The sequence below is a fragment of the Drosophila rhopaloa genome, unplaced genomic scaffold, assembly GCF_018152115.1.
Source record: "Drosophila rhopaloa isolate 14029-0021.01 unplaced genomic scaffold, ASM1815211v1 contig_155, whole genome shotgun sequence".
NCBI classification, from domain to species: Eukaryota; Metazoa; Arthropoda; class Insecta; order Diptera; family Drosophilidae; genus Drosophila; species Drosophila rhopaloa.
The window spans coordinates 5,441,768-5,457,768 of NW_025335034.1; the positions used below are offsets into that span (position 1 = coordinate 5,441,768).

General features: G+C 38.9%; 3 protein-coding genes across 3 annotated transcripts in view; all 3 read right to left on the reverse strand.

Moving 5' to 3' along the window:
* Positions 1–7,641: 7,641 nt before the first annotated feature.
* LOC108038376 (chromatin-remodeling ATPase INO80) overlaps positions 7,642–16,001 on the reverse strand; it is a 39,494-nt gene continuing 31,134 nt past the window's right edge. The window contains exons 13-14 of the mRNA XM_044457429.1: positions 10,355–10,621; positions 7,642–7,938 (exon numbers count right to left, since the gene is read on the reverse strand). Of these exons, the coding sequence (XP_044313364.1) occupies positions 7,688–7,938; positions 10,355–10,621 (518 nt within the window). The 3' untranslated portion in view covers positions 7,642–7,687. The remainder of the gene's footprint in view (positions 7,939–10,354; positions 10,622–16,001) is intronic.
* LOC108052671 lies at positions 13,573–14,564 on the reverse strand. The gene has a single exon (XM_017135115.2). The coding sequence runs from the start codon at positions 14,421–14,423 to the stop codon at positions 13,662–13,664; it is 762 nt and encodes a 253-aa protein (XP_016990604.1). The 5' UTR covers positions 14,424–14,564; the 3' UTR covers positions 13,573–13,661.
* LOC108052669 lies at positions 14,862–15,897 on the reverse strand. Its single transcript, XM_017135113.2, has one exon. It carries the CDS (start codon positions 15,777–15,779, stop codon positions 14,940–14,942), a length of 840 nt encoding a protein of 279 aa, XP_016990602.1. The 5' UTR covers positions 15,780–15,897; the 3' UTR covers positions 14,862–14,939.

Below are 16,001 nucleotides of genomic sequence, written 5' to 3' on the forward strand. Positions count from 1 at the left end.
CAAAAAAAAAAAGGAAATCGGCACACTTTTAAAAAATACATTTATTCCAAAAAATCGGGCAAATTCCCCATAGTGCATTGACATAACACCTCATAATTTGCACTACACGTTGAAGGCTGCAGCCACGCCCCCTGCACACGCACTTCGCATGGAGCGACTTTCGCCTTGAGAATTCTCAAATTGCTGCTGGCCAAAGGCTGCACTGAGAAAAATTCGTCACGTCATGCCTTAAATATGACCCAAATTGTTTTAGCTTATAAATATTAACTTAAGATTTGCACGAATATTTATTTTGTAAGTAATTATTTAAACCGTTTTTAAAATTCAATTTCAAACTACTATACATTTTAGTGACACTCCATACAAAAATCAATATGTAAACACTTTAAAGGTATATTTGTCTATGTATACTACTACTAGTTATACATATATGAACTAGTTAATCTTAAGATATAATACAAATCGGGATAAGACAGTGAATTCTGAGCTTTGTAAATTAATAAATTTATATGTAGGTTACAAAATAAGTTTGATTTTCATTTTATGTTTAGTTATTTAAGAGCGGTTTTTACTTAAGATTTGCACGAATATTTATGTTGCACCGTTTAAGTAATAATTTAAACTGTTTTTTGTAATTTCAATTTTAAACTACTATACATTTAGTGACATTTTAAAGGTATATTTGTCTATGTATACTACTACTAGTTATATATGGACTAGTTAATCTTAAAATATAATACAAATCGGGATAAGACAGTGAATTCAGAGCTTTGTAAATAATAATAAAAAATAATAAATTTATAGGTTACAAAATAATTTTGATTTTCATTTTATGTTTAGTTATTTAAGAGCGGTTTTTAGCATTAGTGCAATGCAAAATAAAATGTAAAAAAACTATTACAAATTTTACCAAATTCAATCAATCGAATGAATAAATTATTGGCAGTTCCGAGTGTTTACTCTTGATAATTTATTCTTTTCCTCTGTGTAGGCTTTGTGGAAGGTGGAAAAGAAAGTGTCGTCATCAGCGTCAACACGTTGGGATCGGCTGGGTGTCACTGTTGCCACCGCGATCAGCGGCATCTGAGGTGCCACCTCGGGTCTGGACCAGACCCATATTCCAAACTCCGACCCAGTCCATCGGAACTGGCCGGCGCTCGCCGATTCCGCCACACCCGAATCACTTTTACATGGCCGCGGGGCGCTCACAAGGCTCTCGTCGCACTTTCTTTTACGCGTGTCCATCTGGGATCCGATTTTGTGATGTTCACACTTTAGGAAAGTTTGGTTTGGCCACGCAGGGCCGTGAGGTGCGAAGACATTGTCGCCCGAAGTGTGGCCATCATCATCATCGTCGTCCTCTTCAATGGCAGCGGCATCATCAGCGTAAACAGCTTTTCAGCATCGAAGGCAATTGCCTTTTCTTGCTGAACATAAGTGTATATAATTTATATGGAAATTGTCTGGCCCAGTAATGTCATGCATTTAATGCTTAATTTATACAGATTTTTGCAGATTTCTGTTTTATTTTCGTTCACTCAGCAATTTTCGGGTTTTTTTTTTTGGGTTACAGGAAAATGTTTCCATGGGTCTATAAAGCAGAAATGGCTGGCCTGGGAAGTTCATTGCTTAAATATTTAATTGTTCATAAATATTTTATCATATTAATTATGAATTTCATTCGCCATTCCCAGGAAAACTCATTTTTAGCAAGCTGCCAAGAGTCATTAGCTGGAGACGCTCTAATAAACACAAGCCAAAAATTATGATGACGATGCACAATGGTTGGCAAAGTCCATTTTCATCTAAATTGAAGTGTTGCATGAGCTGGTTAATTAGCAAATATAACAAAAACCCTTAATGTGAAATAAAGAATATTATTTTTAAGATTTAAACTTGTAAAAACCTCATTTATAATTAGGTAAAGTTTCGTAGATAGTTTTATAATTCTTATTTAGGCAGCTTTGACTTTTCGCCCCATTGTACCGCAAAATGTCATGCCCAAAAATGTAAATAAAATCATAATTAGTCAGTGAGCAGCAAGTTGAGCCGCCGAGCTCTCCAGAATGGACACGCAAACATTTCTCCAATGAAAGCAGCAAACACAATCCAAGGCACTGAAATTAAATGCTAAGGAGAAATTGCTTTTATTATTGTATTGTCTTGTATTAGTTGAATGCAATTATAATTCTGTAAAGGGAAATTGCTTGGCATGTGGGCCCAAGTGGCGCCACTTTGACGACTTCGACTTGGAGGACTTTGACAGACCTTATACCGCATCTTTCCGATCCAACTCCCTCCCACAATTACGTGGCCGGAATGGTGAATCAAGTTGCCAAAGTTCCGAACGGATTCAGGCGTAACTAATTACGAAAACATGGCCACAGGAAAGATGCCAAACAAATACTAATTGGTGGCTAACTCGTTGTTAACTCTTAACTATGCTGTAAAAATGAATAATCGTGTTATGCTAAACACTTGTGACAGACTTGGGCTTGTGGCTGCTATATATGCAAATGTTTTCTCCTCTATTTTTGATGACTGGCAAAGCTTGATCATCGCTGCTGATAGGCGTTCTTCCCCACAGATAACTTGGCGAAAGGGCGTGAACCAAATTGAAATGTTTTCAACATTATAAAAACGCCTAAAATCCAAGTTTCTTTTTCGGTCTGATGTTAACCCATTCGGTTCACACGCGAATAAAAAACGAAACAAATAACGTACAAAATGAACAGGAATACGAAAAATTTTAATACAATTTAATTTGCTACCATTTTTTACTGCCCCTCGCCGGTTGACATTCACATTTTCATTTCGCGTAATTACAGACCAACCCGAAGCGAACTGGCCAAGCCAGAGGGGTCTCCCCGAATCGGGGTCACCTGGCCAGCTCCTGCTCAGTGAGCATGCTCATCCAGTCAAGCTCCTTGGGTATAATTAGACCTGAAAGCATATTTGTCAAGTTTCGGTTTCAGTCCGGGGATCTGCGGATCGTCGTCCAGATCAACAGGATGCGATATGTTAATGACAAAAGCGTTACCTGCAGGTTTTCAGCTTGGGGAGCACAACAGAATTGAGTAATTGTTAAATGGCGAATTGTCTGAGGGAACTGAGTAAATTGAAATTTGGGCATGTGTTGGGGTGTCCAACGAAATTCAATTTAAGTGATCTTCGTCTTTCGATAAAGAACTAAGCTATGAAATAAGCTTTAAAATTGAATAGCTTCCAACTATAAAAAGCAAATGCATAAAATCTTGAGTCAGCAAAGCTATTCAATATAGCTACAATTGAAGTTCTATTTTTATATCGACCAATTCGAAAATGTAGTACTAAAAGCTTTAAATTTCCCACATTAACAAAATGCGAAATGCCAGATGTCCACAACAAGTTTTGCCAACTTAATTGACTTTTTGTTACCAATTCTGCAGAAAAAAAGGTAGAAAAAACCAAAAGCAAAGCTTGAGGTAGGATACGCGTTGAACAGCCGAATTCGCGAATACCCTAATTGAGTTCTTAAAACTTCTGGAATTAAGTTAAGTACAAAATATAAATATAATTAAATATATGTTCTTTACGTGCGATTAAGAAAGGATTTATTATTTTAATTAAGTACATGTATAATGAAAAAATCATTGCAAATATTTGTATATTCATTAGATTTCCTAAAACACATCAATAGACTTAATAAATTGTGTTGTCTTGGTGAGGGTATATTAAAACAAACCAGCGTAACCCGCAACTAATTCAATAATGAACACATATCAATAAACAAACAGCGCAGTTGCGGACAAGTGACTTGGCCTGGCTTTCAAAAACACTAAACACGAGCTTCCAAGATGCCCCAAGCAGGCAACAATTTGTGCAAAAAATAAATGTAGAAAAACAAACAGAGCGCAGCATGTTGCCTGACAGGAGTAGCAGGAACAAAAAGCCACCAACAGCACCAGCAGCTACAATAATTAAAAGAAAAAAGTTTAATTGATGCATTAAAGCTGGTAACGTGTTTTCCACTCGGTTCCCGGGCAAGTTTTTTCCTCAGCGACTTTCAGCTCGAGAGATGACTGCTCCGTCTGCACTATTTTTAACCGACTAGGACCTCAACAGGTTGAAGAGCAGAGCTCATTATGTTAGTACCGCAGTCGTGGCATGTTGTTTCAAATATTTACATTAAAATTGTTTGCATTGACTTGGCGGATGTTCCCCCTGGGCGGCGGATATCTTAGGTTTTTTCCAAACATTTTCGGAATTTTGATTCGAAGGCCGAAGTTTCCGAAGACTCGTACAAACAAATGACTTAGACAACGAACTTGAAAAGGGGGAGTAGCTCAAAGTAGTATCTGTTTTAATACAGCTTGAATGCCTCGGTACTTTATTTTCCGCTGACATTTGCAACAGCCGCCTAAAAAACAACCAAAGGACATCTGCCCCTCCAGCAAAGTTCGCTCTACGCACCGTCATTATATCCATTATACGGAGCTATAGAGTGAGAGACGTTGACTTTGTCTAAGATAAATTGAATTAGAGACGCCAAACGCGCACATTCATCATTCATCCGGTTTGGGGGATGGGGACATATGATAGATAGTCGCTGGAGGGATGTACAAAGCCCCTAAAAAACCCGAAGACGTACCGAAACCGAGGCCGTACCCTCGCAGACAAATAGTAGGAGTAGACATTTTAATTTCCCGAAAATAGACTGCCAGATGAATGGCATTCTCCAGTCCTTTGAGGGTTCATCCCATCTTTCTTCTGTTGTTCCTAAGTGGCAGGGAAACTAGAGCAGCCTGCGTATTCTTCGTTTTTTAAGGATGAGCTGGAAGATGCCCATGCATAGAACTCAAGGACTTAGCCGCTTCCATGCGTAGGCAGAGCCTGAAAGGAGTGGAACTTGGATTTCCCCCTTTTGTGTCTCGCTTTTAAAGAAAATTTAATCCTTTTGCTTATTTTTTCAAGGTGTGGCCATGCAATCTGCGCTCCGCTCCGTTCCATGTTTATTGTCTTGATTTATAGACCACGAACCATCTTGGCCGGCTTAGGTTAGCTGTAGCCCAAAAAAGAGAATGGCCGGAAAAGGATTCAAGTCTGCCTCCTTGCGGCTTATTAGTCCCGCTGGATTAAATCACAAGAAGGGATTGAGCTCGTTTTTGGGTTGTGCCTGCTGCGAACACGGAAGCAGCTGCAAAAAGGATTAACTACCATTTTTTTAGGGGGCTTAAGAAAGTCCTGGCAAAATCTGTAGAGCTCCACGACTAAGGCAAGCTCCAAACTTCACTCAACTTATCAACCGATGCCAATGAGGCAGACCAACCTGTTGCCGGCTTTTAAACAATTTTCTCTTCCTGCATCAACCACAACAACCTCAGATTGAAATGCTGTTTGTGATTTTTAATTGAGGAAAAAACAAGAATTAAAGGATTGGTTGTTATATCGAAACATTGATCACTCTTTCATTAACTATTTGCCTTTTAGTTGTAATAAACTAATACTAAACAATGCTTTCTTTACTACAGAAAAACTGAAATGAAATAGTTTTGGAAAAAAATATTCGTTGTCTTGCAATAAGACAAATTATTGCAGCTTAAAATATGTTTGATATCTTTGGAAAACTCAACAATATTTAACTTTATAAAAACAAACTTTACAAATTAAAATTAACTGTGGGAACATTTCTATAAGCAAATCATAAAAAAAATTTATATTTTGGTAAAAAGTGAAATCTATATATTTATACGTGACTTTCTATAATTTATTAAAAATTTTATAATTTTTATTAAATTATTAATATTTCAGAAAAAAACAAAACCGAAAGGTAGTGGCGGAGTATCAAAAAGAGTATAACATTGTGCAATTCTGGACCTTTTGAGCTGTACTATAGTACCGATTCGAGTTCGGGATGGCTGCTAATTAATAAACGCAGTGCCCCCAGTGCAGAGAGATGAATCGGGGGGCGGAGTGGGAGAAGAGCGACTGGCTGCCCGACGCCGCCTCAGATGCCACTTGGCATAAATGCACACTTTTAACATTTCTCGGATTCTCCAACTGCAGCGGCTACAGGCGAAACGTGCAGCTTATGACAGTTCGCCAATGTCGCCAAGTGGCCGCCGGCGACTCAGAGGAGGAGAAAAAATAGCAACAGAAAGGAAAACAAGTTGCAGTAGGAATATAAAGAATTGTCATATTGAAAAGTCAAAGATGCCAAGAGAGTCAATGCCAAGCTACTGCTACCACAGCGGAAAGAAAAAGCTATTGACCAAAAGTGATCGTAAACTTTATACACTTTCTTAGGTTGGTAATCTCAAAATTAAATAATATACCCATTCGTCATTGTATATGACTAACATTTTATATACATTAATACATATAATTGATCATAAATGTATTTCAATCTGATGTTAATAACTTACTCACCCATGGAATGTATTTTTATAAACTATTTTCCATAAATATATAGCATTTAATATTGTTATTGTTCTAGATCCTTGATAAAGTACAAATTTTCTTCATCATGTGTAGAGTATTCCCGCAAATCCTGTCCAGCTAGTTTAGCTCGTTTGTATCTGTGTTGATTTTTGTATTTTTGAGTTATTGTTTGGCACAGAAGCGTGTCCTGTTTAATTTATAAGACTGCTACCTTAACATAATTCCGCCGTTATAATATAATATGTATAATTTTACTACTCAACATAAACTGCAGCCTAAAGAAACCTTTTGTACCGGGAATCATGCTGCGTAACTAATTGCCAAAATGACAATGATTTCAGCGCCCTTTTCAGCTTCGTTTTCTCACAGAGTTTTCCCCATTTTCCTTAATTTAATTACGAGTTTTATTTGGATGCGTATGCTCGATTGTTGCGCTAATTTCGACGCGTCGGCGGTGTTGATTACAACTGAAATTTGTCTAACATGAAACTAATTTTTTATTACTCCTCTCATTTGATAGTTTTGCTTCCGCAGTCTATAATTATTTTGACGGCTGATGCGTGAACACCTTTGTTACAATGTCTTGGCCAACGAACTCAAAACTCAGGCTAATGCGACAAGTTTCAACGGAAACGCTTTAACAGTTTTACAAGTTTATTAATTTATGATTGCACCAGCTATAAAAAGAACTTTTCATTTACTAATTAACAAAACGAGAAAGTAACAAAACAAGAGGGATTCGAATTTAAATTTTAGAAAACAGGAAGTCCTAAGCATTCTTTCAATAATATCAGTTTACTTACTTTTTTTCTACAAGCAAAAACAATTAAAATTATCCTTAGAGTAGTTCATGGCATTTTTCAAATTTATCTTGGCTTACATCCCATCAAAGTAAGATCCAGTTATATTCCTATATATACTAATCGATCCAGAGCATAGAGGTTATAAATTTGTATTAATACATAATTAAATAATAAATTAAGCTTATTTCATATTAATGAACAATTTGAAATGGGAATGAAATTCAACAAAAACCGCGAAGAAACTAATTGAACCATACCAAAATTAATTAGCCATTTAAGGGAAATCAAAAATTTTCAGGATTGTGTATTGAACACAATTTTACTATTATATGCATGTAAAAACTTAAGTAAATTCCGAATGTGCAGTACATTATTGATAGAACCAGAAAAACGAAAATTATTTACAATTGTTTTCAAGTTTTATATATTTCGTCTTTCAAATAGAATTATATTTTTGTACGGAACTACTCCAATCCTGCGCCGGCATGAGTTGAAGGACTGGGTGCTCGACTTGTGGCCGGACTGCTGCTGGGGGGCGTGGCATCCGGACTGCGTCCCAAGGGCACCAGCAGTGGACCCATGGGTCGACGGGCACGTGGTGCTCCACGGGTTCCGCGACTGATCGGTGTGGCGGTCTTGGAACGTGGTCGTCCTGGTCCGCGCTTGCCGGACATTCCTGGCGATTGTCCAGATGTAACGGGGCTGGATCCGTAGTCTATAAAAAGAAGAAGTTTATTGTTTTTAGTTTTATTTTTTCAAGATCTAGCTAAAAAAAGTTGTACAAAGGGAGCAACATTTAGATTGGATCTAGTTCCAAAGTGATTCATTCTTGGCAATGAAAATATTGTAACAACAAATTAAATACCGCCTGTCTGTTTACACGTTAAGCCCCTAAACATTAAAAAAATGTTAACATGCTTCTGGGAATGAATTGGTCTATTATTTCATTTCTTATATTTTGATTATAAACACCATTTTTTGGTAGTTTTTCAATATAGCTCATCATGTATTTGAGCAATCATAGTTATACCCGTTACTCGTAGAGTAAAAGGGTATATTGTATTCGTGCAAAATTATGTAACAGCTAGAAGGAAGCGTTTCCGACCCTATAAAGTATATATATTCTTGATCAGGGTCACTAGCCGAGTCGATATAGCCATGTCCGTCTGTCCGTCTGTCCGTCTGTCTGTCCGTCTGTCTGTTTGTCTGTCTGTCCGTATGAACGCTGAGATCTCGGAAACTATAAAAGCTAGAAGATTGGCATTTTGCATGCAGATTCTAGGAGTTCCTACGCAGCGCAAGTTTGTTTCAAAAAGGCGCCACGCCCCCTTTAACGCCCACAATCGCTTATATACGATTTTAAAAATTTAAATATTTCGGAAAAGTAAAAATGCAGTTTTATTGTGTTTATCAATACCTATCGAAATGTAGAAGAAATTTTTCAAATTGGACCATTCGTTAAAAAGTTATGCGTAATCAAAGTTTCTGTCTCCATCTCCCTCGCACTCCCTTTACCTGAGTAACGGGTATCTGATAGTCGGGGCACTCGACTATAGCGTTCTCTCTTGTTTTATTTAAAATCCTACAAGTTTCATTTAAAATCGTAAAAATAAATTCTGACAACTAGGAAAATAAGTTAGAATAGTTGCATCTGCCATTCAAATTTGAACTACCACTCCGTTCAGATTCCATTAGTTGAATGGAAAACGAGCAAATCAAGTTGAACAAAGGATAAGCAACTTTCTTGCTAATTCCACTAGCATTTGTCACCGCACGTTTCCTCGCATCCTCGCATTTACTCGTTTGCCCCTGCAATGCATGCAATTGTGGTTTTTTTAATTGCCAAAAGTCCCCCGAAACATTCTGGCCCTCCTCCTTCTGGCCAAGTGTAATTTATGCAACGTTGCGTATTTGCCATTGCGATTATGTCTCCATTTTCGGCCAACAGCAACGGAACGTGTTTCTGTCACGTGTGCCCCGCTCCCCTTGTCTGGCGTCTGGGATTTTAAGCGGATTTATTCAATTATCATTTGTCGTGCGCCTGAAAATCCAACTGAAAATTGCCACATTGTTGCAGTATTTTTCTCCCTTTAAATTACATTTGTTTGACTTTAAATTCGGGAAATTTACCATTTCACAGATGCGATTTACTTTGCGTAATTCTGAATCGAATTGGCAACAATCTGGGGATCGCTACGTGTTCTTTAAAATGCCCAAGGCATTAATGTTTAAATTAGTTGTCCTTTTTCCTTTCCACAAGTCAATTTGAAATGTGAGGAAGTGTCAAGGGGAAATGATAATGCAGCCAGATGCAAATCTTTAAACAAATATTTGGCTTGATTTGAAGTCGACTAAAAGGGGAGAACATTGAAGGAAGTTTTATCTATAGATATTTATTTTAGGGGGGACATATTGAAAATGTTTATGTAATGTAAAAACGCCCGGGACTGCGCTAAAATTGTCACGTACCACAAAGTAGACCATTATTCCTGCGGGCTGTAATCGAGACATATTCACAAAAAAATGAATAAAACGAAAGGGGGACCGGTAGATCGACCACAAAGTAGTGAGGAGATAATACCACCAAACGGGGAGGGGACTGAGTACCCGAAAATACTTGTTCCGGAAAAGGCAGCGATAAACGTGATTATGACAAGCGATTAGCGACAAGTGACACTCGATTCAACAGAGGGGGAAATCCCTTCGGAAGGCTTACTTCTTAAGGAGTGTGAGTTGCGTGTCGGAAGGAAACTTACAGGCACTGGAAAAATAAATATAAAAACAGCTAAATGAGGTTGGCTCTTCATATAATGATCCTTAAAATGCAATCTAATTTTTGCTTCTAATTCTTATTTGAAATTCTTTAAAATCCTAAAATTACTTAAAAGATAATGTAGTAAATCAACATTTCTTGTAACTTTTCTATGATAACTACTAATGAATTGGCATATAAATTTATGCTTAAAAGGTTTCATTTTTTTAATAACATTCTTTGTAATATATATATTTTTTTTTGATTTTTTTAAAAAATAAATTAACTAATCGAACGTCCAAACAAATTCATGACATTAATTTAAGTGACTAATTTTCCTGAGAAATTTCTAATAGATATTTTCTTCGAGTGAGCTTACCTTCTTCATTTAGCGAGACGCCGGCGTTGTCGCCACCGCCGCTTACTTCCTGCTGCGGCAGGGGTGGAGACGCTCCCGTGCCCGCTCCTGTTCCCGCCGCTGCCAGCGTCGGCGTTGTCGGTACCGCTGGCGTCGGCGTTTGCACGCGCTGGATCGAACCATGTCCGCCGCCGCGACGCGTGCTGCCCCTCGGACGTCCACGCTTTGTACCGCGCGGGTGGTGACGTCGCCGCATCGGCGAAATACTGCTCAGGTCGCCGAGGAAGTCTGCAAGAAGAACGAAAATTTATAGGCGACTCGGTATTGATTAATTGCGGTTGGCCGGAATCCACAAACATCTGGCCCAATATATATCAAAAAACAAACATTAAAATGGGAGTTTCGTTACATTTACCACAATTTTATGGCTTGCAACCCAAATGCTTAATTAATGGGGATGGCCTGAGTCTTGGCCGGCTGCTTGGCGGGGATCCCTTCTTGGGTTTCCTGACAGAGATATCTCTACTGCCAGCACCCACCATCCGCACCATCGTTATTTGTGCCATGACCATATTCGCGCACTTCACGTGTTACTTTTTATGCCCCAGAGACAATGGCAAAATGGCATCCACAAACAAGTTCAACTTTTATCGTGGCCCAGACTTCACCAAATGTCAAAGAATAAATAAGCGGATGCCCATATTTCCATATTATAATTCTTAACCCACAGATGAGCATTTCTATCTAATATAAACCTTAATATTAACGTAAAACTAAATTTTACAACATTTTTGTATTTGATTCATTGTTATTAGAAATGTGATATTTAAATTCCGTCTAAGAGAAATATTGAACGGAACGGAATATTTGTTTTCAGAAAACGTAGTCTTAATATAGTATTCATAAAAGCTATGAAAAAAAAATATTAAATACATTTATTTTATCACAAATAAACATGTTCAAGCTAAATATATAGATATATAAATGGGCCGAAAAAGTTAAAAAATTCTAATGTATTTATTTTGATATATCTAAGCGCTACCTCATTAACCAAAGACTTGAAAATTATTTGAAGTCCAATATATGGAACTCAGAAATCGCGATTTCTAGGGTTAAAGATTTCTGTTTCAATAGGTATATGTCACCGACTTTAGACGGCTTAACTGTAAATTGTATAAATAAAACAGAGACAACAAACAAATAAACAACGAGGAGCTCAAAAAAGTTGCAATCAGCGGGCAGACGAACATTGTCAGACAACAATGTTGTTGTTCTACTGGTTCTATTTCCACAGTTGTGGTTCGGTACGAGTATCTTGTCTGGTGTTTGGCGACAATACCTGGCGCTTTGCTATTTCGGTATGCAACGCACACAAGTGCCAACAGCATCATCGTAGGCAATCCGATGATCATCACTTCATGATCGACATTGTCTAGTCGGTGCAGTGATCATCGCCATCGACAGTCGCCAGAGGAATTGTCTACACGATAGCTATGTCCCCACTCTATAAGCCCAAAGAGAGAGGCCAACAGCAGTCGGTCTCCTTTTAATGATAGGGTTTACTTTTACTGTTACAACGAGAACGAGAACAACATGAACGGCAATGCAATATTATTGAACTGAACTTTGGATTTCAGCCATAAGTTTTATCAATAATATTCAATCCAAGGCAATTCACACAGCCCACAAGAGGTTTTCCTCGCTTTTTTGGCAATTCGTTCTTGGTTTGTTGCTGCTTTTGTCATGTATTTCGGTCAAACGTCGCGGTATTGCAGCAAAACATCAAAAAACACCAGCAACAACCAAAGTTTCGCTTTTTAGCATAATTCAGCTGTCAGCCAGGGAAGGGAAATTGCTGGAAAATACCAGGCAAAATGGAAATGTTGAGCTTGATGGATGAAGTCTAGCTAGAGCTAAGCCAGATGATTAGGGTATGACAGTGGAATATGGGTTTAAAATTGCCTATTATGGTAATAAAATAAAAAAGGAATATTTTATTTCGTATTTTATATTTAAAAATGTAAGGTACAAGTCTTGAAAATGTAATAATAATGGCTTGCCCTTTTTTTAAAACAGGAATATTAAATATATTACAAAAGGATTAAATTTTGTTCATATGTAAGTTGTAAGTTAAATATATAAAAATATATTTATAAGGCATAAACACATTGGAATAACATTGCGGCGTTCATATATAAAAATATCGAGTATAATATTGTTTTACAATCTCCAGTTTCAATTCATGCAGAATAATCTTATGGTAACCCATCAAAGAGTATCCAAAAAATCCTTTGACACTACGCCCCTCGTCCACCCACCGAACTTCAGCCTATACTATCAATAGTATTCCCTTCGCTCCAGTTGTATTTATGATTGTAATAAATATTTTCGCTTTTATTTGATTTGCTGCTATTTGTCGGGGTTACATTTACTTCGTCTGGGCCCTCTCCATATTGCCAATTGGCACGAAAGGCCGAAGAAATAACAACAACGAAATTGCAGTAAGCAAAATACGACAAAAAACGGAATGTAAAAAAATAAGTAGCAGAGAATGAAGCCCAGGAAAGGAGAAATAAGAATCCGGCGAGCATAATCGGATTTCACAAATCATTCATTCAATTATCTAATTGATTTGACTGATGATCATTTGTGAACCTTGATCCTAGCTCCCTGGGCCCGGTGCCAAAGTCAATGTGACGCATGTTTGTTACGCCTGATAAACGAAGTGAAAGAAGGGAATCTCGGCTCGAAAGGCCTCACCTTTGACTGTAATGCGCCGGCCATGACTAAGTGGCTCTTTGGATCTTTTGGCTCCTTGGCACTTTTTTCCCGGCCACCGGGCTCTCCTCTTCCTTCTCAGATTTGCAGGCTTAGATTACATTTCGCTGTTGTTGTTATTGCCAGCTACTGTAAGCCATAAAAAGTCGAATAAATTGCGATTCTTATCTGTGTGAAATTGTTAATTTTTTAACGGATTTGCAAAAGTCTGCTACGATCCGTAGAGAATCGTATCCGTGAAAAAAGACCTGACTGTAACTGAACTTAGAAAAGACTACTAAAGCAAATTGCTTTAAATTTCTTCATAAGCTTTAAACTATTTAAAGTAACTTAAAAAATATTACTTTTTTTTTGAAGTAGACTTCAGTAATCTTAGAAGATATCTTCTAAAGATATACAAGAACATCTTAAAGATGGAATATAAATTAAAGCGCTTATTTACAATATAACTACAATATAAATACTTATACTTTAGTACAACATATATTTGAAATCATAAACAATTATCTTGGATTGAAAACAGTTGCTTTGGACGCCATGTGACACTAAATTACATATAAAAATACTCGTATTCGGGACGAGACACTGGCTTGGAAAGATATAGCAATCGGATCTGGTGAAGACGCCATCCCTGGGGAGTAAACTTCTTCCTCCTTGGCGGCTTGACATTGAGGACATCGTAGATATGATCCGGATGGTAGCAATGCGGGGGAAATTGAGGCGTGATCTTCGGTTTCGATAGGCTAAGGATTCGTGGTGTGATCGTGGCCTTGAGCGCGGCCTTGCGAATGGGGAAGCGGAGTTCGGCCCACCACTTGTCCTCGATGTCGGCGTTGAAGAAACAGCACGGCTTTGGTGGGGGCTTAAAGGGTCGTCCTTTGTCATGGAGCGGTGGCTGACCCCAGACAATTATCGGGGAGTATGGATGCACCGGATAGATGTACTCGTGCTTCGGCGTCATCTTCCGTTCGAGGGGCGTGGCTAGCTTAGCAACCTTCTCCTGGAATTCCTCGGGATCGATTTGGCGCGGTTTTCTGCCACATGGCAAATACTTGGGGAAGCAGGGTATGGGCTCCCGGACGACCGGCGGCAGCTCCTTGGGCATGGATCTGGTGGCTGCCCACTCGTAGAACTCCTTCCACTGAGCCTTCTTCATGGGTCCCGGAATCTGCCATCGGGTCAAGTAACGCTTCTCCCGGTACAAACGGCGCTCGATCGGCTTGGCATTCCGCTCGCACCATTCCACCCAACTCGGCGGCGGCTTCACCACACTGAGGATACTCGCCTTGGTGTCCTCCTGCACGATGCTCATGGTGGCCCGATTATTGATTTAAAATCACTTAAAATTTGGCAATAGATGAAACTTTATCTAATTGAAAAAATCAAATTTTGTGTTCTTATGGCGATGATTAATAAAAAAGTAAAATTCTAAACTGGTTGAGGTATAAAATCAAACTGGCGACTGGATAAGCGCCTACTTGGTCCCGTCCTGTTGTTTCACACGAATTGGTTTTGAAAAAATTACATTAAAACTGATAAATTAATAGCCAATTAAGCTGCAGACGAAATATGATACATAATTCCAAAAATTATACATATACCAACGTATTTTTTTTTAACTTTTACATTTTAATACCTACAACTACTACCTATATTCTATGAACCGATTTTTTTTAAACCCACACTAACACTTTTGGTTACAGGTTATATTTTATAAGAATATTGTTTGCTATATGCAATAAGTTAAATCTATAGTCCACAAAATGCTTTAATAGATAAATTTCGAGTTGGACAAATACAAAGAGCAGCTATAAGACCCAAGAGGGTGTTAAATATTATAAAATATGTAATCCAGCTCCTTTCTGATGACGGGTTTGGACAGATAAATCAGTCGGATCTGGTGCAGTCGCCATTCTCTGCTGGTGAACTTCTTGCGCGGTGGCGGAGGCACATCCAATGGATCCGGTAGTCTTTCGGGAATCGGGCAGTGTGGAGTTGGTGGATAAGACCGTGGCTTGGACAGATTTAAAATGCGGGGCGTGACCTTCCCCAAGAGGGCTGCCTGCCGGACGGGAAACCTAAGCTGGGCCCAGAACTCGGCCTCGAGTTCGTCGGTGGGGAAACAGACGGGCACGAAGGGCGGCTTAAAGGGTCTGCCAGGATCGCGATGAGGCGGTTTACCCCAAGAGATCACCGGGGAGTAGGCCGGCGGGCGGTCAGTTATACTATACTTCTGGGTGACCTTTCGGGGATTCGCCAACTCCAGCATCCTCTCTCGCAGCTCATCCTCATCCAAGTGGCGCTTCTTTTTGGCGCAGGGTAGGTATTTGGCCACGCAAGGGAGTTTCGCAGGTTTCGGCGGCTCAGGTTCTCTTGGCCTTGTCCGGAGGGCAGCCCATGCGCAGAAATGCTTCCAGTCCTTCTTAGTCATCGGTCCATTCTTCTGCCACTTGGTCAACTTTCGGACGACCCGGGGCCTCGGACGCTTCACCGGCTTGGAGTTCCGCTCGCACCACGCCACCCACGAGGGCTGTGGCGTATGATGCGACTTCGATTTTTGTAGCAACGTTTCCGCTTCGTAATAATCATTATCCGGTTCTAAAGGTCCTATCGAAGGTTCTGTGCTCTTCAATTTGCCCATGCCAATTCCAAAACTGTCACCCATCATTTTTATAATTTTTTTATAGGCTTTTTACGTTTACACTTTTTGAAAATTTTGGAGCTGTTGCCTTAGGACTAACTAAGCTGTACTATCTGGATGTTCTGAGATCATTTTTTCTGAATAAGCAATGGCGGCCTACTGTTCAGTCATAGCAAAATTACTACTTAAATCACAAATTAAATGTTTTGGCTATTAATTTAATTTCTATCAAACATTCAATTCGGTTAG

Bases quoted from the DNA above. Each gene is read 5' to 3' on its own strand.
- LOC108052671 (XM_017135115.2), bottom strand. From the start codon at position 14,423: ATGAGCATCGTGCAGGAGGACACCAAGGCGAGTATCCTCAGTGTGGTG.
- LOC108052669 (XM_017135113.2), bottom strand. From the start codon at position 15,779: ATGATGGGTGACAGTTTTGGAATTGGCATGGGCAAATTGAAGAGCACA.